Here is a 22,247-nt window from a genome sequence, read left to right on the forward strand (position 1 = left end):
CCCCCACCCCTAATCGTTTACACCGTCTTATTACTGTAGGCCTATATTATTAAATAGTATATGTAAAGTTCAGTAGAATAATGCTAATTACAATTTGTAATATGTAATAATCATATGTAATATGTAAATTCTAATTAGGCTATACATTCAAATATTGGACAGAGGTATTATTTTTATTATTACTATTATTATTATTAATATTAAACACACACACACACACGCACGAACGCACGCACGCACACACACACACACACACACACACACACACAACACTACAAATGTGGTAATTTCAGAAATTCCCAGATACATAAATCTGCAACACATTATTATTATAATTATTACATTAGGTTGTTATTACTATTATGGTACATTATTATTAGGGCTATCCTTAATGTTATTGTGGATGAAAACATGCATTACTTAAATACTTTTTCGCCATCTGCTGGACAAATAAAAAAAATCCATTCTTAAATTGTGAGCAAAAAAAAAAAAAAAAAAAAAAAAAAAAAAATATATATATATATATATATATATATATATATATATATATATATACTTATTTGAAGAGGATATTTCACTGTTTAATTATGCATTGTTTAAATATGTGGTTAGCTATAGGTGCTCTTTGAAAGTCAAACCTTAATAGATTATATTTAAAAAAACTGTAATCAAGAATGACATTATGCATTTAAATGAAGCATGTCCAAGTACATTATAAGGATGAAGAAGCGAACAGGCTCAGAAAAAGACTCATGACACACTGTACTTCTGAAAGTCAGATTTCAGCAGCCTGCATATGATTTTGTTTTCTCAGACAGTGTGGCACATCTACTGGTCTCAAGTTTTAATTTGATTGGCCAGGAAATCAAGCACATCATTATGTGTGTGCAGAGGTCAAAGATCACATGTGCTTTATCTGGAGAGTGTCCTTTCACAATCATTAACTACAGGATGGGACCTTCAAAACAGTGAGATTCATTTCATCCGAGGAATGTCCGTTAAGGTAAGTACACGGCGTGCCTTAATATCTTCTAATGGTCTATTGAAAGAAATGTTCACAGGATGATTTGATCTCTAAAAGTAGCAGGCCAAATGGACATACAATGGGTGGATCTGATGAAAGAATGATTGAATGATTAGGTTTGTCCTGTCACTATCTCAAATAAATCTAAAAAATGAGAGACATGTGATGTGATACATATTATTCGGGAGGTCCTGGTTTAGAAAGCTTTACCGGAATGTAAAATCATGCTCATGTTCATTACTCTCTGCAGTACATTCAGTAATAATTTATAAGGAAGAAAATGGCTGTTTGTCACATGTTTTACTCTAGTATGTTTCTCATACTAGAATTATTTTTGAAGGCACATCACTTAAAGACGACTACAAAAAAAACAAAAAACTTTATATTACATTCACACGTTGTCATGCCATATGGGGTAAATTGAGAACCATTGCAGTAATACTGCCAGCACAGTATTACAGATTATAGCATTCCATAAAAACAATAAAATTGCCACATAATAGGTATAAAAAGGAGAATACAGACTGTAGGCTATATACAATCAAGTAATTCAGCAGTTAAAATGCTTGAATGCCCTGTAATTTGCTTTTAGATAAAAACAACTGGCAAATTAATACATGTAAATATAAATAAGCTACAGGCAGTTTATGAAAATCTTATGGGAACTTTATGGGAATGGAATGATCACATGTCATTTGTTCTGTGGATGTTTGGATTTTTTTATTCCAATATATTTACTGTAATTTAAATTTTAAAATATATTTTTATATTTTGTTTCCATTTTAATTTTACTTAAAGATTCAGTTATTTTTGTGTTTGTCATTTAAAAAAAATATGTCAGTGTTTTTATTATTAATTTACTTTTAATTTGTTCATGTAGTTAACTATTTTATTACTTTAAATTAAACTAAAGGAAAATGAAAAATGTTACTTTGGCAACTAGCTGAAATAAAATAAGTTAATTTCAGTTTATGTTTAATTTAAGTAACTAAAATGCTACTTTATCTTTTTTTATTAAAGTTTTATATTTAAGTTTACTATATTAAACCTGCAGCCAAGTTACTATGTAAACCCGGAAATCAACAACATAAAAGGACCCTTGCCCTAAGATAAGTAATAAATTATTCTCTTTTGCTTTTTTGAATGAGGAATGTAAGAGAGAGAAAGAAAGAAAGAAAGAAAGAAAGAAAAAGAAAGGCTGAATGAGGAATGTAAGAGAGAGAAAGAAAGAAAGAAAGAAAGAAAGAAAGAAAGAAAGAAAGAAAGAAAGAAAGAAAGAAAGAAAGAAAGAAAGAAAGAAAGAAAAAGAAAGGCTGACTTTGAAGATGCATTGCATGGTGATTAACATGCATGCAAATGGACTGGTGCATATGCACACATCTGTGTGTGTTAGTGTGTATTCCTAAGCCAGAATCCAGAGCAGCATGTGGCTCTGGTCAGCTGCCTGCTAGTGGTGGTGTAATTGAGTTCACATGAGCAGCTGATGGGTCCCACAGCATTTACAATCAGCAGCAGCATCCCCAAACCCTGTCCCGTGTCTCTGTTTTTGCCCCTCCTTTCTCTTCTCTCTTGTCTCTTCTTTTTATGCTGTACTTAACTAGCTCTTGCCCTCTCTCTTACTAGAGATCCCATTGAGAATTCTATACTGTCTCCTGCCTCCACACTTATGGCTCCAGAGAAAACTAGTGACGGGTTGGACAACTATGCATTTACTGTGAGTAACCTCAATTAATAGACATACATTTTAGGTAGAATTATTCATTTCTTTGTTAAATTAGCCTTAGAGCTTCTGGAAGTAGACAGATTGAATATAGGAACATTAATTTTGAATGTACTGCAATCATGGGTGTGTAAGGGTCTTGTTTTCATTGTGTAAATCTAAGTTACTTCAGACTGCATTCAAGTTATAAGATCTTTAAATTCACACGGTTATAAAAATCTACAGCATGTGATAATTTCTATGATCGGTGTTGTAACCAAAGATTCTTATCGCTCTCGATAATGCATATGTTACTCATGTGTTTGTTATTGTGGTCATGCTCAGTGTTTTAGTAACTAGAATGTGGATTGTAGCAGTGTGTGTGTGTGTGTGTGTGTGTTTTACAGCTCATGCTTATGCAATATTTAATTTACAAAAATTATAAATTAGCTATTTTTGCATATTGATCAATCAAAAGACATGTTTAACTCTTTATCCTAAAATAAACAACACTCTTGAAAGTGAAAGGGGTTATTGTTTTTTTTTTTTTTCTCGTGCAAAGCCAATTAAATGGATAGGACAACAAATTATAGTTATATGTGGTTTATAAGTTAAATTATATTTATTTATTATCATGAAATTGATTGAAAACTGCTAGGTCAGAAACTGGATTTGAGTGTCTTTTTTTGTTTTGTTTTTTTGACTTTAGGTTGATGGTGTAGATAATTTCTGTGAGTTACCAGAGAATAAAAATGGAAGTGATAATTTCTCAGAGGAGGGAGACAGTAGCAAGCTGGCATATTGTGTCACTGATATTCCACCATGGTACCTTTGCATCTTTTTGGGGATTCAGGTAAGTGGCATACACACATCAAGATGTTGAATTTATCATCAGAATTTCAAAATTGCACTGTTTTTGCTGTACTTTGGATCAAATAAAGGCAGGCTTGGTTAGCAGAAGAGACTTCTTTAAAAAACATTAAAAATCTTACTGTTCGAAAACCTTGGACTGGTAGTGTAACTGTATAGATTATCTGCATAAATTGCATATACAGTAAAAATCAGTTGCCACTCTATATCTGATTTAGTAAGATGGTATTTAAATATTTAACGTTTCAGCAATGTTTTGATCATGTTCAAAGGCCTTGGAAAGTAAGATATGATAGGCTCTAGGGTTAAGATTCTGTATATTCATTCAGAGTTCATTGACCTGAGAGTTACTGGCAGTACAGCAAAAGGGGAACATATAAAATCCATTCTAAAATGAATTTTTCACTTTGACTTATTGCTATACTGATAGTATAATGTCTATAAATTATGCTTATTATTATAAATTATTTTTACTAGAGAGTTTTAGATTTTACTGTGTATAATGTGTGTAGTAGGTCACAGAAAGAGTGTACATAATTTCTCTCTATCTCTCTGACAGCATTATCTTACAGCTTTTGGTGGCATCATAGCCATTCCTCTGATACTGTCTCAGGGCCTCTGTCTACAGCATGACAGCCTCACGCAAAGTCACCTAATCAGCACCATCTTCTTTGTGTCTGGGGTGTGCACTTTACTGCAGGTCACTTTCGGAGTGAGGTACTGTTACTTATTTTTTTATCACTCTTGGCAAAGTTATATGTTTCACAGGAAAAGAACAGAATTCAGAAACAATGCTAGAACCAAGGCCAAGGTCAGTGCACTGACTGGAAGATATGTCATGACGTGTTAAAAATATTTTAAGGATGAGGTGTAGTTAAACAATGAAACACTGTTTGTGTTTTTATCATCTTCATGAATCCGGGTTGTGTGTTGTGTTTACTGAGACACATGGAACTATAAAAAACATATACATTATGGAAATGTACAGTATATATTTATTTTTTTGTGTTCCTCTCCTAAATTAAATGATAAAAAAAAACCAGTTACTTTCATTCCAGGTAAATCATCTCACAGGAAAACAATCCATTCCAAACATTCAATCCAAGGGTTCACTGACCTAGGAAAGTGAGAATAATGTAGGCTTAGCAATGTTTTCACCGTCTGATAAGCCTCTGCTAGTTTAAGGCTGAAGACCTATTGCGCTCTTATTAGGGCTACTTGACCTGAATAACAGGCCAAATAAATCCTAAATGTTACCTCTGCAGATCTACAAGTGCATAAGCTTCTATACTAATCAAACATGATGAATCAAAATCAGTCTGTCACTGATGTACAGCAGAAATATTTAGGACTTTGGTCAGAGTGATTCCTGCAGAAGCTAAAGACCATAATAGGATTAGGAATTTTCCATCTTATTACCATGAAGTTCAGCACATTTTAAATCCACATTCCTCAGGCCTCTCTGTTGTGGAGCTCCCTTTTGTGTAAAGCAGTAAAATTGTTGTATTAGTTCAAGAAAATGTGTCTTAATACTCCCAAAACCATCTAAATTGGATTTTGTAGGTGTAACTGATTCAGTGCAAGATTGCAGTGTAAACACATAAATGACCTCAGATGTGAACTTGTACAATAAAATCATTATATAGCACTGAAGTGCCATAAATCGTATCTATTAACAACACACAACAATGCTTTACCTTGTTTATGGTCTGACATGGCTTTTATTGAGGAATCAGGAAGGGTTGAGAATGAGATACTAAACTTGACAAGTTGACAAAGGGAAAGAAACATCCCAACATTAAAAGTCAGAAGAACCTATGTACTTATCGAACAAAAACAACAACAAGAATCATACATTTGGTGACAAGGCTCTTCTTTTTCCTAATGCAAGGTTACCCATTCTCCAGGGTGGAACTTTTACACTCCTGTCGCCCACCATGGCTTTGCTATCGATGCCTGAATGGACCTGTCCAGCTTGGACACAGAACGCCAGCCTGGTCAACACCTCCTCACTTGAGTTCATTAATGTTTGGCAAAGTCGAATGCAAGTGGTGAGTATCTCAGTAACTGATAGTCTATGTAAAGACTTATGAACATATGTAGACTAGAGTGGTTCTAAATACATTTCGACACTTAAACCACACTTTAAAATGTGGCAGTCATTGCAATAGATAACGCTCAACCAAAAAAATCGGCAAAAAGACACTTACATTTAAAAATAAAATGGCTAGATGGACACTAAATTGGACACTTGAAGGTCAACGTGTGAACTTGAAGGAAACTGACTGCATATAGCCATTAAAAATGACCTTGGAAACAGCTGGTTAATTGCAAAAATAGTGAACAGTGAGAATAGCATCACTTATTTGCAAGTTGTGTGATAACATGGCTTAATATTTTATATTCTAACCCATTGAAATTCATAATTTTTGGGGCACTGCATATTTGGATGGATGGAAAGTTAATTAACCATATATTTCCAATATTATCTTTTTAGATCAACACAATATAACATCTTTATTGTATAATGCTAAAATTCAGTTTCTGTTGTCATCTCTGTACAGCTCCAAGGCTCGATCATGGTGGGCTCCCTATTCCAAGTGCTAGTGGGATTCTCCGGTCTAATTGGCCTCGTCATGCGTTTCATTGGCCCTTTGACCATTGCACCGACTATTTCACTAATCGGCCTATCACTGTTTGACTCCGCTGGCATGAACGCAGGACACCACTGGGGCATCTCTTCAATGTGTGTACTTCTTAAAATTAATCACCATTAATGAAAATTTGAAGTAAGGTAGACTATAGTAAAGAATACCGTTTAGAAACATATTGCTTTTAGGGTAGATAACAACATCAAATTACTAAAAAGGGCACAGTTAATACCATATAAGCTTCTATAAAAAAAAAAAAAAATAATTATATATATATATATATTTAAATATACCGTATACTATACATACATATATTGTAATATGTACTTCACTGCACATATTTTTCAGATTTTGAACAAACAAGCAATCACATTTATGGCAACAGAAAATAAAACACGCCAATGTGATGCAACGGAGTCAAAAACACAGTAGTATATGAACTGACTCAAACCTGTGAATCATTTTTTGTGAATTGGTTCATTTATATGAAACCTCTAATAGAACTGATTCACTAGAAAGAATAAGACTGTTCTACAAGGACTGTTTACACCACCCAGGCACTTTACGATTTTAGCCTTGACTTTCTACTCACCAGCTGAATATTGTAGTTAAGCTTGAAGCCTTTTGACTTTTAGGTGGTTACTCCCCAATACTGTTCCCACAACAGTAGCCAATATGAAACATGGGAGTTTAAGTCCAGCTCTCATGTTCAGTATCTCTGGACATGTAATGCTCTTTTAAACTTCATCTGACACAGAGCCTTAACACAGTTTCATTTTCCTCCACAGGACGACATGCTTGATTGTGATTTTCTCGCAGTATCTTCGCCATATTTCCATTCCCTTCCCTAAATACAGCAAAGCCAAGAAGTTTCACACCAACAGGGTTTACATATTTCAGATTCTGCCCGTGAGTCTTGTTAATCTGTTTTCTAAACATTAATACTCCATAAAACTACTTTTATAAACAAGGTGTGTTTCCTCAGGTCCTGCTAGGAATCACTCTGTCTTGGTTGATTTGCTACCTGCTGACGATCTACAATGTCCTGCCCTCAGACCCTGATAAATATGGCTATCTAGCTCGGACTGACATTAAAGGAGATGTTATGGGCAGGGCACCTTGGTTCAGATTTCCTTATCCTGGTATTTTATCCAGGACATTTAAGACCAATAAAGTATTTTATATGGTCATTGCTGTATCTTACATGAACCATAATCTATTATATGGAATCATAATCCATATTATGGTTTAATATGTAACTGTTATGTAACTGTATTCCCAGGTCAGTGGGGAGTGCCAACTGTTAGTCTGGCAGGAGTTTTTGGAATCCTGGCAGGGGTCATATCCTCCATGATTGAGTCAGTGGGGGATTATCATGCTTGTGCCAGGTTATCTGGTGCTCCACCACCTCCGAGACATGCCGTCAACAGAGGCATTGGCATTGAAGGCATCGGGTGTCTGCTGGCAGGTGCCTGGGGAACAGGCAACGGAACCACATCCTACAGTGAGAACATAGGAGCCTTGGGTATCACTAAGGTACAAAGTTTCACAATAAGTTTTACTAGCCAAAATGTAATATGATTTTACTTCACAATAATTGCATATAGGCTTACAACACTACTTTTTTTGAGAGAGAGATTGATTAGCATGTTTTCTGTGAAACTATGACACTAATTGAGAGAAACCTTTCATCTTTTGCAGGTTGGCAGTCGCATGGTGATTGTTTGCAGTGGCTTTGTAATGATTATAATGGGAATGTTTGGGAAAATTGGAGCCATATTTACTACAATACCGACACCTGTTATTGGAGGAATGTTTCTGGTCATGTTCGGGGTCATTATGGCTGCTGGTGTTTCAAATCTTCAGGTACAAACAGTATGGTTAATGCAAATTGCAATACATCAGCAAAACTATTACATTTATTTTTTTATCAGGATACTTTGATTAATAGAAAGTTCAAAAGAGCAGAATTTATTTGAAATCTTTTGTAACATTATTACATTCTAACATTATATTACATGTATCATTAACATTCGTTAAAAAATTTAATCTTACTGACACCAAATGTTTGAATCAATACTGTTGTTCATATAAAATATTAATATGACCGATTTCCATTATGAATAGTATACAGACATGAACTCTTCACGCAACATCTTCATCTTTGGATTCTCCATGTTCACTGGGCTTGCTATTCCAAACTGGGTAATGAAAAACCCCACATCCATAGCAACAGGTATGTAAACTATAATCCCATGCTACAGACTCTTTATAGACACATACACATCTGCTGTCAACACACTGCTGCTATTCCAAGTATGAATTTTTGTGCTTTCTTACTTCTTGTATTAGGAGTTGTTGAACTGGACCATGTACTTCAAGTGCTACTGACAACCAGTATGTTTGTTGGAGGATTCTTTGGATTTTTCCTTGATAACACAATACCCGGTGAGTTCTGCTAATAATCTGTTTCAATAACTATGCCTATTCCTAATACACACAGATGAAGACATTTACTGATATTCAAACCAAAAATGTCCAATTTAGAGTATTATTCCTTTTACCCAAAGGCATCATTTTAATATGGCTTCACTATACTGCTTCTCTCCTTTGCTTTATGTATGCAAATGTAACAAATAAAACCTTTTGAATGAATAAATCTGACTCATCAAGTAACTTTTGAGTTTGTTTATTATTCCGGCAGGAACAAAACGTGAACGTGGCATTATTGCATGGAACAAGGCCCACCAAAATGAGCCAGACAACACCTTAGAAAGTGATGATGTGTATGGGCTGCCCTTTGGAATTAATAACTGCCTCTCCTCCTTCACGTGGACCAAATATGTGCCCTTCTGCCCTACACACAAAGTCAGCAGACGGGACGACACCCCGTCCAGTTTGGATTCTTTGGACACCAAAACAGAGCCTAACAAAGATGATACACACATTATAGCAGGGGTAGCACTATAATCTGTGATGGGGACTTCCATTTTAAAAAGGTGACAATTAGTTCAATGTAGAAAAGGCTCTTAATTCTGTGACTCTTATGTCACATCCTGAGGAATGGACTGAACTGAGAAGGCAGCTACCTCATGTAGGCTACTTAATTTAACTTTTTATCTGAGGCACTGTGCAAATATATCTCTCTATTTTCATATATGAATAATATCTGTCAACATAATGGTAATGTGAATGCTTTTACTTCAGTTGTTATTTCCATCACTACTTCTTTTCACTGTAAATAGTATGTATCTGTAACCCATCATTTCAACTTTTTATAAATAAACAATCCCCATCAACGATGCAAATTCTTCATTTAGTAAGGGGAAATGGATCAGGAGGATAGGAGACAGGACAGAAACAGAAGCACAAAAACATTAAAATTATGATGCACAGGCATGCTTTTAATATGTATTCTATTTAGTGTAATTAAAACATTAAACTGACAGTGACTGACTGCCATACTGGAGCATAGAAAACGCAACAGTAGGCTAATTTGGGAAAGTAACTAACTAATACTACAACTGCTTACTTAACACTGTTCATCAACATGACAGTAGCTTAATTGAACTCTTTTTCAGCAACGATATACTATTTGTAACCCATATGAATGAAATAACTTCTGTTGCAGTGTTGGATTGACAGTGCTGAGGTGAAAGTGACCAAAGGGTCAAAAAAATACAAAATGAAACGGCACACCAATAAAATTAAGGATTTAAGAAAGCTATTTGAGAAGATTGTAGTATTAATTCAACGGAATACAACTCTCATTCTCCATCCGTGTTTTAATCCACAAGATGGAGCTAAATAACAATAGTTGACTCTCCTCTAGTCAACTCCGTTTGGAGCTACAGTTTTCTCTAAAGACCAGTCCATAGTCAATGTCCTGCGAAATTCACACCTTTGCAAACAGATTAACCGTTATTGACACTCTGTGTTTAATTCTAAAAAATGTATATCACTTTCTAAACTTTCAAGCCAGCGCATTCTAACAGCCCTCTCCCTTTGAATCAATTTCCCTTTGAGGTGTAACACAGATGCATGCTGTAAGCGCTTGCTACAAAAGACACCTAACTTGTCTAATTGTCAAAATCAAGCCTCAGTTCTGTCTCAGCAGCAGATGTTCCTCTGCATTCCGACTGAAGGCATTGCTGTTATAAGTGCTCTCATAAGTAAAACAGTGTGAAACACACCCAAGGTGCATAGAAGTTGATTTAGTGCTATGGAGCTTAGAGTGGAAAGCAGTGGTAGGTCTGCTAAGTGCAATATTATATATTGCATTTGAAAATCCTGGTGTGTCCTGTATAAGAATCTGTGAAATATTGAGCTGAACATGCATATACCTTTACATAAATACAGGTCTCTTTCTGCAGATGTGTAAAAACTCAAAAGAACTTGACATTATGTAAAGGTCAACATTCAGTGAAGATTTTTTTTTAGGCCTGAATGCACACTTTTTCCACAATATCAGCTCATACTTTAAATTATCAAGATGAACATATCAATTACATATGACAGTCAATCAGTGTTGGTGTTTTAATGCAGTGAAAATGATAGTAAAATAATGAACTGTCATGATTTTTAAATATACAATTTTTAATCTGTATATCTGTTTATTGAACAATAAAATCAATAACATTACCCTGTGTGATGACCAGCATGTAATTTATCAATTTCTGTCAATTATTCTTTTATGCATTTGTTATATAGGCTTACATATCTCTTATGCATTGGCAAATATGTTTTGTTTAAACTGGTTTTCACAATGACGTCTATCACTTCACAGTCGGCTATAAGGGAAAAGGAATGAAAACTGTTTTTTTTTGTTTGTTGTTGTTCATCTTTCATCCTGCTGAGTGCATGATTCTTGGCACCTGTATATCAGTTTCCACTGAAGACAGAATCCTGGGGAAGCCATCTGTTGTAATCTCTCCATCCTCACGCTTCTGGTCTGAGGTTCCTCCCTTTCCCTAAATCACTAATAAATGAGCATTTGTGATTAGGGTTGGTGAAGCTGACCCTCCTAACCACAACAGAGCTTACATACTCAGGCGTGACCGTCGAACTATTACCCATCTGCTCCTCATAATCAGCCTGCTGATCACGCTAATCACTATCATCAAAGGGAGAAAAATATATATTCCAAGAAAGACTAAAGCATTTGCAAGAGCATGCCATTTTTCCACATTAAAAGCATCTTGTTATTGCTAAAAAAATAGGGGATTTCCCCCCAGAAGGACCCAAAAATTTAATAATTTTTGACAATAAATTTGGTTGAAAAAAACAATTTAGCAATGATATAATATATATATATATATATATATATATATATATATATATAGTATGTATATATATATATAGTATATGCATTTATTTTTTTTTTTTTTTGTAATAATACTGGTTCTTGCCAATGCAAAAGTCACAGCTAAATCCTGCTGGTTCTGATTGGTTGCTAGGCTGTTGCTGGTTAGTAAGGTCTTCTGATTGGTTGCTAGTTGGTGGCCTACTGGTCCAAGTCAACTGAATCTACTTTCTACTATGATTTAATCTTCTTTAAAGGCCAGAGTGAGAAATGTGTTCTTTCATTATTTGTCATATTTGCACTTTATATATTACTGCAAAAAAAAAAACAAACAAAAAAAAACTTTAGGCAGATCTTCAAGTTGAATTGAATACACTGATACAGCAAGAATGTTCTTTTACTATCATTTTGCATGAGTTTATTATTGCATATTATCACATATTGCACTGGGTTAAAGAAATATAAACACTTTTTTAAAGCAGATTACAAATATGTATCACATAATAGGCTACACATTCATGTCTTTTCACATTATATCACTTTTGTTTATTATAACACTAGCATCATGATAGCATATTGTCATACTGTAGAATTCCTGACCATTTGTACCCCTCATATTGTATTTTGGAGAAAATATTGATCATTTTTAACATTATTTAAAAAATATTATTTATAAATATAATTTGTATTCATTCAGGTAAGATCCCTGCAGTATACTTGAAAATATTTTTCAAAGTAAATAAAGATTATTGGAGTTTTACAAAAAAACGCTATTACAGTTTTTGTATTACAGTATTATTATCTGTTCCTTTGTAATTGTTCATGGAATTTACTAGCAATTTCTGAGTGAAAATTATTTCTACACCATTTTTGTTCAGTGTAATTTTGCATAGAAATTAAAGGTTTCTTTACTACTAACCTTCATGGGAATGAAACGTTAGATTTTGCAGATGATGCCTGAGAACTGCAGCATATTGTTATTCAGAAGCATCTGGGGCTTGTGATGGTGATCCCTGTGGAGAAGATGATTCTAGTAAAGTCTGCTGGACATCCTGGTCTCCTCGCTCTGGCCTCAAGGCTGTGTCCCAGGAGTGTTTGCTGAGGCGGCTCTGGTGCCAAAGGCCCCAGTCTGGATCTCTCTAAAGCAGACCTGGGACACAAGCACTCAATGTGGGCTTATAATCCTACTTATCATCTCAGGCCAAAAAAACATTCTTCCTCTACCACTTCCAATGGAACCAGTTTTATGTCCACTCCCTTGTGTGTATAGGAAAGTATTGATGAACAGAAAGGAAAAGGTCATAAAGACATGAGTGTAGAAAGACCAAAAACACATGTATTTGAGAGTTGTCCAATAGTTCATCCTTTAAAAAGTGTCAGGATTGAGAAGGCATGGCTTGTGCTGATATGCAGCTGTCACAAAGTGAACACACTGTGAACATATCAGTTGAGGTGAAGGCTGAGGTTAAGTTGAAACTGAAACCATTTGGAAAGTGTTTGGAGGCATGCACTCTTCTGATTTTAGTAGCTATGAATGTCGCTCAAATCAATGTGTGCATGGGCTCACCCACAAAGGGTAGATAACAGGTAAAACAGTCATATTTTAAACTATATTTAACATTTTTATACATTCAGTTCATTGAAATCAATACCCCTTGATTCTAGTGAGAATGACTGATCAGATTTATTATATAAAATGTTTGGTCACACTTTATTTTAAGGTCCAGTTCTCGCTATTAACAAACCATTAACTATATATTTTGCCTCAAACTCCTAAATTGCTGCTTATTAATAGCTAGGTCGTTGTTTAGTTTAGGTATTGGGTCGGATTAGGGATGTGTGAATTTGTGCTTTATAAGTACTAATAAACAGACAATATGTTAATAATAGGTATGCTAATAAGCAGCTAGTTAATAGTGAGAACTGGTCCTTATACTATAAGTGTTACTAAAAGTTTATATATATATATATATAAAATATATAATTTTTCATCAAAATCCCTCTTATTTTTAACCCAGTGATACACAGAATAGAATTAACAAAATAGCAAAATAACAAAATAGATCAACATAATGCAGTCTTAATTTCTTTCTATTATTCATATATGTATATTGGCAAAATGCCCCTACATGTCGATTTTAATATATAACACACCTCAATATTTAAAGTTGGAAATGGCGTTTGATGTCAACGGCTGAACTTTCCACAGAGGACCTCCATCACTGCTCTTTTCTTCCCCTTTTTACGGCTACAATGTCTTTATTTCCCATTATTCTTTGATAGAAAGGTGCTGAGATTGACCACTCAGTGCTTGGCTGCAAGGATACAGTCAAGCACAGAGTTGTACGGATACAGCTCTTGTTCTGATTTTATCTCCTGCTGGGTTCCTGGCCACAGGCCCATCACCAGGCGCACTGACCTGAAAGGAAATCCCTCATTTAACAGCTGCCTGGAGAACTATCACATAACACCGGGGCCAATACATTCAGCCACAGAACAGTCACACCTAACCAAGGGTCATCTATCCCACAGAGCTTTGCATTCATTAGCAAAATCTTCTCCCAAGAGATGTTGGTTTTGCAAAAGCTCTGCTCATAATAACCCTTTCAGTTTAGTTCCATATACTGATTATCCACCATAAGTTGCACCATGAACACCGACGTACATCTTGCTGTGGCAGTGATATTGTTGTCTAAAAACTGCATTTAGTATTGGATGAAGAGATTTGCAGACACATGCTGCATTCAGCTATGCATGTATGATCATTCTGATTCTGATTCTGATTCTAAAGAAAGAGGCTCTGCTGTTTCCTTCTAAGAAACACATCAAGTCTTAATGAATGAGGTGTGATGTTTTGGGCATGTTTGTGCCATTTTTTGACTGATTGAATCTGGTGCTGAAACAAGCAGACAGTGCAGGCAAATAAAGAAAGATGTCGTTCTTAGTAGGGGCTCAGTGTCTTTTTAATTAAAACATACATGCATATTATGCATATTATGCAGAGTTTTCAGCCAGAATTAGTATCATTTCTGTTACTGAATCCAAATTTTTTGCTACTTTGCAAAAAGCGTCCTCTCATTTTTTAGTATGACTTTAAATGAGAGAATTAGTTCACCCAAAAATGAAAATGTACTCACCCTCAGATGTGTTTGTTTCGACATCATTTGCTCATCAATGACTCTTCTGCAGTGAAAGGTTGCTGTCAGAACAACTGATAAAAACATAACGATAATCCACAAGTAATCCAAATGACTCAAGTCCATCAATTAAAGGGGTCATCGGCTTCGACATCCACTTTTACAAGTAGTTTGAACTGAAATGTGTGTTGGTGTGTGTACACAACCACACTATAATGATAAAGATCCACCCAGTGATTTTCTTTTAAATCTTGTTAAATCATTTCCCCTTTCTCAAATCGAGCCGATTTCAGATGCCTGTCAGTGTAAGGTGACACGGACCCAGGCTCCTCCCATGATTGTTTTATTGACAATAGTGTTTCAGCACAGACTGGACTGGTGTCTTACCTTAGACCCGCCCTGAGTGAGCTGTTTCACCGCCGGAGCAGATGTAGACAAAACTGTAATAATGTAATAATGAATATAGCAGTCGTCATTCACTCCCGACATCTGAGCCGCTGAAGACACAGTGGATTACCTTTGTTTATGAAGGGAATGCTCCCCCGATCGACCTAAATGTGTCGAGCAAATCATTCGTGATCCAGCTTCACCTACAGAAGAAGTGAGTGTAAGGTTTTTTAATGAATCTTTGAAAATCGCCTTTCCTAATAATGTGCTAGTTAGCAAGTTTCACGATGAATGCGGATAAAGTTTACCATCTCTCAGAGAGCGACTCAGAAGAAAGGGGTGGGGTCAGCAGAGCTCATTTGCATTTAAAGCGACATGCAATAAAACGGGTTGCTGTAGCTGTTTTTGACAGGGTAAAAACGGTGTTGTTTTACACTATCATTGATAAATTTTAACCAAACTATGTTACAGACTTTTCATTAAGACCCTAAAAAATCATATCAACTTATGGAAAATGGGCATCAGATGACCCCTTTAATGTCTTGTGAAGTGAAAAGCATCAACAAACCCATCAGAAAGGCATTTTAACTTTAATCTGTCACTTCTGGACAAAAATACCAGTATATAATCCATAACAAAGCTTCCTCTAGAGAAAAAGTCCATCCTCTGTTGTCCTCTAACATCAAAATTTTGGACTGTTTTCACTAGTAAATGAGGCTTGATCTGTGCATATTTCTCCATTAATTCAGATGAGATAAGCTTTCCACTGGAGAAAACCATTTTATGGATAAAGGATTCATATTTTATCTAGAAGCAACAGTCTGAAGTTAAAAAAAAAATTGTTTCTTACAAACACGTACACTCTAAAAAATGCTAGGTTAAATACAAACCTGTGCTGGGTAAATATTGGGTAGAACACATACTGGGTTGTTTTCAACCAACAGTTGGGTTAAATGTTTAACCCAACCTTCTGGGCAGTAACCCAATCGCTGGGTTCGTCCATATTTTACCCAGCACTGGGTTGTATTTAACCCAGTATTTTTAGAGTGCAGGTTTACACTTCACAAGATCACTATTTCTTCCTATTCCAAGAGTCAAAAAACTACTGCCTAAAGCAGGGTGATTTGGAAGAATCAACCCAAACTGGGCAATTCATTTCAGAGCTGATTATGATTATACGGCACTATATTAGAATAAAGCAATAAGTCACTTGAGATTTTTTTAATGTGTATTCTTAGGCACAAGTGGCTGTTTTATAAAAGGTTGGCATAAGCAAAATGATAAAAACAAAAACAAATGTCATATAATGATAATAATCAGAATAATTCTAATGGTAAATCATATAGTTAATTAGGCTGTTTGTGGTTGCCAAACAACGCAGCAATTTGCTGCTTTAATATAGAACCTGTGGCTTCAGATCCAACTCATCCAATCAGAATTTAGATTTTTCATTAGATTTCTCACTGCAGAAAAATTACTTTCCAATAAAAATATCTAAATATCATAGGAAAAAAAGATATATTTACTTGAGAAAAAAACATAAGAGATTAAGATTTGCTTTCATAGATTTTGTCTTATAAATTATTATGAATTATTTTAAGAAAAGATTTTGCCTTAAAGCACAGGCAGTTTTGTTTATACAAGTTTATACATTTATGTTTAAATTTACATTTAGATATTTTAATTGGAAAACAAAGCCAACCCTCACAGGATTTGCAGTGCTGTTTAAAGAATTGACATGCTGTAAAACAGCCTTGTTGTGTCTGGTAATCTATTTTGAGTTGTATTATGATATGGGAAACAGTTTGCAGGGTACAAAACCATATCTTGACTGTTATGCTCTGAGCTTCACCCAACTGGCAATGGTTTATCATACTTCTATCTTTACTGGAAGAAAAGTAATTTTCATAGCAGACCTATTAATATTAATCTTATTTGGGCTTTAGACAAGAAAATATGCTTTCTGCACTGCCAATTGACTCTTTCTGTCCTGTGTACACTAGCAGGGTCTTTCACAACTTCAGAAGAGCATCTCAGGGGTTTGCTCTTTCACTTCTTAGCTCCAGCAGAACAGACCTTTCATCTGTCTATCTGGTTCGCTTCCAGTGAAATGCTGGCACAAACATACACACAGATTCACATACACTCACAGACGTACATACACAAGCAGGTGTGAGAAATATGAAATGATTTTCCGCTGCAAATTGTGAAATCTACTTAAGCAGACTGTTTTCACAGCTGTGTGATAGGCGCCAGTACTTAGGGCCAGACGGAGCAGCACATTAAAAAAATAAAAAAATTATGTCAAGCCTCAGGGAAAGATACACTCTTGGAGAATGCTTTATATTGCAATGCTTCATTATGGTGGCTGAGACAGCGACCAGTAAGGAAGTGGCATGTTTTGTGGTTGTTGCAGATGCATTATTTTCCATTGCACTGGTTGTCCATAGCTATGTAAAGTAGCTCATGTATACTTTTAGGGAAGCAGCAAAACTTGTAAATAAGCCTAAAAGAAGCCAAGATTAGGTCGCAATGAACTGGCTCAACTGACTGACTATACATTATCCCGTTAATACTCGAAAATAACAAAATAAATAAATTAGTTGACATTAAATATTGAATTTGAATTATTTTGTCATTTCACTTGTTTGTTATTTCAATGCCTCTATTAAAAAACAACAACAACAAAACAATTAACCCAGCAAGAAAACATTGCAACATTATAGTAATATCAACATAAAAATTAATGTAACAGTGTTTCCATAGACAATGGTGACAGACAGACAGACAGACAGATTGATAGATAGATTGATTATGCAGATAACCAAGCAAATCACAGCAAAATAATTCTTTAGTTATTTATTCTTAATATTCTTTTGCAGTAATTTGCTTGTCATAATTACCTGATTTTTGGAGATTTCTTTGTAAAATTACAGGTAATCATCATTCTCATCAGGAATCTCACCGTTAAACACAATTTTTAAAAAAATTAGTTGAAATATTGTGGGCTGATGGCTTCAACAAAAGCATATACCATCAATTAACAACCTCGTAGCTCACACTAGGGCTCATTAAAAGTCAATATTAAAAATCACTTTTCCTAAGAAGAAAATCAATGGGATTTTTACTTCCAAACCCCAGCTGCTCTTTATAGCTCTCTAGACACTAATATTTACATGGCATAGAAGACATTATTTGCAAACACATATATCTCAATAGTTATTTATTATTCAGAAGAAATCTATTAATTTGCTGTCTTTTTTTTTTTTTTTTTGCCTCGGCACTGGTATCATATACTGTACTGTACCAGTCCAATTCATGTACTGCTGTGTGTAACACTCAGTGGCACACAGAATCTTGTTTCCAAAATAATAAAAAAACTTACTGTGCCAACCAAGAAAGATGAAGGGATTGATTCACTTTCTCATTCACTCCATGTCTGCTATTGGTCCAATCAACATGTCAGCGATATCCAGGTTTACCGGCTGATGTAAGTCACGGTGTGGTCTAACCCTGCTGACTCAGAGGAACAAAAGGGAAATAAATCATGAAGCCACATCTTACAGTGCTGCCCACCCAGTAGAGAGAGGGGTTCAGACCGATACAACAAAGACCTACACATACCCATTCTACAGCAACACTCATATCCCATGAGTCTCAGTGAGTTAGACTGGGCAAAACCAATGTTTGGAATGAATAATTGGTTGGTTAGTCAACGATCTTTCCTTAGGTCTGCACAAAGTTGAATGGTTTCTGTGTTTATTATATTCAGAAATGTTGTAAAGTGGAGGAAATGTTTATATTTTACATGTGGTTTGTTTTTCAATGTCACACACAAAAAATGATAAATGAGTAAATTGTTTATTTAAAATAGTCTAGGCGTTAAACAGTACAGTCAGCCAGTCATTATTACAAGATATATCCAGACAGGGTTTACTTAGTAAAAATGTCTTATATTATCCTGCTTATTAAATCGCTGGAGACTTACCAAATAAATAAATACCTTACATATTCTGTATATACTAACTACACATTTATACATGGGCATAGATCTATAGATATTTGACATTATTATTTGTGTAACTAACTTTTAACATCTTAATTTTATTAAAGTGCAAAATGTTTTCTTACCATTTGAAGTTGTTGCAGTTCAGTGGGTTGAGCTCATTGTCTTGTAAACAGGACAGAAAGTCTCTCTTTGCACATGACATTTTAACTGTTTTCTTTGTACTACAGCTATTTTTAGTGGGTAATATTTGTTCATAAGTTAAAAGGGACATTTTCTTCCAGAAAGACCAAATGAGGAGCAGATTATTAGTAAACTAAAAAAGAAATGTGTATTGATAATAAAAGGGTGTCTGTATATATTTATGTGTCTGTATGTTCTTGTGCTCTTGTGACACACGTCTAAAATTGATTGAAATGTAACAGAACTGTTACGGGCACTACTTTATTAAACTCAGACCGTACCGAGTCTTTATGAGGCTAACATCAAAATTTACACATTCGCAAACCTGACAAAAACTTTTCCATTGTCAGCACAGATCAGCGATGTCTGGAGTTGATATAATGGGATGACATAATGGAAGCCTTCCATGAAGGGTGAAAACATCACAGCAAAGATCACTGGAACTCTCTGGTTCTGCATATAATGTAGATGTGGTGTGACAGGGGTTTTAAAGAAATAAACGCCCTTGAACATAAGTTTATGAAAGCATGGTCTTCAGTTTTCATAAAATATCTGAGAAAGAACAGTTCCTCCAGAGGGATCAATAGCTTTCAGACTCTGTAGGCCTAAAAAGTATATAAACAATTAGAATTAGTTTGCAGTTTAAAGGAAATGAACGTGCTTAATAACACTTCATAAGAGGAACTTTGAAATGTACGCAGTTACCCTGAAAAAGACCATTCGTGTCCAGGATGAACTGGCAAACGCTAACAAGATTTCCCTCAATTTGGGGAAAATGACTCTTAAGTGCTTCTTGAAAGCTCTTCAAAGGTCTACGTTAGTTAGGCGATGTAAATAATGGATCCCAATTCTGAATGTTTTGGGCTAAATGCCTCTGAGGGGGAAAATGATGAAGGTTGAACGTTCCAAGTTCTTGAGAGACAGAAGGTTGTTATTCTTTCTTAGCTGAAATAAATGGAGTGTGTATTAATCACTTTCTCCTCACGGTGGTTTTCATCATTAATACATGCCCTAAATACATTTGAATTAAACACACTAAAATTAAAATTAAACACACAGCAGCAGGCATAAATTGATATGCATGAAGAGCTTAGCGTTAGCAAGTTCTGTTCACTTTGTCATATATCTTTGAATGTAGAGTTTTCTTATAACATTCTTATCCAAATTTAATGCTGCCATAATCAAAAGAAAATGTATAAAAAGAGATTTTTAATTAAATTTGGTTTAGCGCAACATCCATTTTGCAAGATCCAATCTATAATAAGCCTAATTTACATTAAAAGCAGCCATTTTTTGGTTTAATTTGTTTTGTGCTAGCTCATGCATACATTGTCTGTGGGTGGTTCTAGTCAGAAAGATGCAGATTTTTATTTTCAAATACTGCACACTAAAGTATTTAGTCAATTCGCCTCAAAAGCTCTTTCTCTCTTCTAAATAAGGTCAAGGTCATATTAAGTAAAAAAAGTAAAAAAGTAAAGTCGTGACGTATTGTCAAGTATGGTGACCCATACTCGAAATTGGTGCTCTGCGTTTAACCCATCCAAGTGCGCGCACACGCACACACACACACACACACACACACACACACACACACACACACACACACACACACACACACACACACACACACACACACACACACACACACACACCCGGAGCAGTGGGCAGCCATGCTGTGGCGCCCGGGGAGCAATTGGGGGTTCGGTGCCTTGCTCAAGGGCACCTCAGTCGTGGTATTGAGGGTGGAGAGAGCGCTGTACATTCACTCCCCCCACCTACAATCCCTGCCGGCCGGGGACTCGAACCCGCAACCTTTCGATTACAAGTCCGACTCTCTAACCATTAGGCCACGACTTCCCCCATTAAGATTTGAGCAAAACAGAAAATGCTTTGAATCTTGTTTAACATATCTGTCAATCAAGTGATTCAGAACATGCAGCAATTTTGCAGCACAGAATTGTGGGATTAGCAGTGATCCTTTTTTCTATAACCTAATAATCCAGCAGAGCTTTCATCCACTTAGTTGCATCATCCATTTTACACTCATCAGTGGCATAATGAAAGTATCTATTTCATTAGAATTAATTAGAAATCTATCAAGACAAAGTATAAGTGAGAGCTATCTTTATTTGATATATACAGCAGGATGCCAATCTAAATTAAATTTGCATCATATGAATGCAGTGGGTGAAACACGAGTAAAGTGAAAGCCTCTTTTTCTCTCCACACATTACTGTATTTCTCGTATCCTGGGGATGAACTCGCCTGCTTACACTCCCCAGACTCAGCAGGTTCCTGATAGCAGCACATTTATCTTCATTAAACAAATTATTTCACCTCCTAACAAAGATCTCTACCCTTTAGGACCACCAGAGAGCCCACTAGAGTTCATCTGAAGAAGCTGAGACAGTAGAGTAATTTCACCTATATAACCAAACCACTTAGACACCATCGTAGACACCAGATGATCAATAATATGTGATAATTTACTTGATAATTCTAAGTTATATTAGATCCATTTTCTCAGTGATGCATGTCATTAGTAGAATTCAATATGCTAGCTGCAAGTTTTAATAATTTTTCTGTTTCTATGTTTGCAATAAAAGTCTTTGTAACACATATGTCATCCCTCACACACTCCAGTGATTTACTGGGAGTTACGGGCTATACGATATTTCAGAATCCAGGAAGACCTCTATTTTCGGCTGGCAGACTAGAATGGAGATGGTTTCTGCTTTATGTTGAACACTTGCAGTTTTTCGGATTCAGATTTTCCCCAGACCTTTTCAGAAGGTGTTTGATCACTGTGTCACAGGACGGTTTGATTTCATACGAGTAAACGGAGCTCATCTCATTGGAATGTGTCACCACTGTGCATAGTGAATCTGACCTGTTTAGTCCCACAGAGGAAAATCAATCGAAAGCGTCATGCAGCTGATCCAGGTGAATCTGGCTCTCCTCATTCACTTGCCAATGAATAGAGTCTGG

The 22,247-nt window shown here is 35.5% G+C and overlaps 1 protein-coding gene across 1 annotated transcript; it reads left to right on the top strand.

The window, feature by feature from the left end:
* Positions 1–2,509: 2,509 nt before the first annotated feature.
* Positions 2,510–10,885, top strand: LOC306842904 (solute carrier family 23 member 1-like). The gene is made up of 12 exons (XM_079374079.1): positions 2,510–2,738; positions 3,433–3,576; positions 4,153–4,310; positions 5,485–5,644; positions 6,158–6,339; positions 7,033–7,153; positions 7,230–7,386; positions 7,527–7,780; positions 7,946–8,110; positions 8,372–8,480; positions 8,597–8,692; positions 8,949–10,885. The coding sequence occupies exons 1-12, from the start codon at positions 2,691–2,693 to the stop codon at positions 9,212–9,214; spliced, it is 1,860 nt and encodes a 619-aa protein (XP_079230205.1). The 5' UTR covers positions 2,510–2,690; the 3' UTR covers positions 9,215–10,885.
* The last annotated feature ends 11,362 nt before the right edge of the window (positions 10,886–22,247 follow it).

The sequence above is a fragment of the Barbus barbus genome (assembly GCF_936440315.1).
Source record: "Barbus barbus genome assembly, chromosome: 23".
NCBI classification, from domain to species: Eukaryota; Metazoa; Chordata; class Actinopteri; order Cypriniformes; family Cyprinidae; genus Barbus; species Barbus barbus.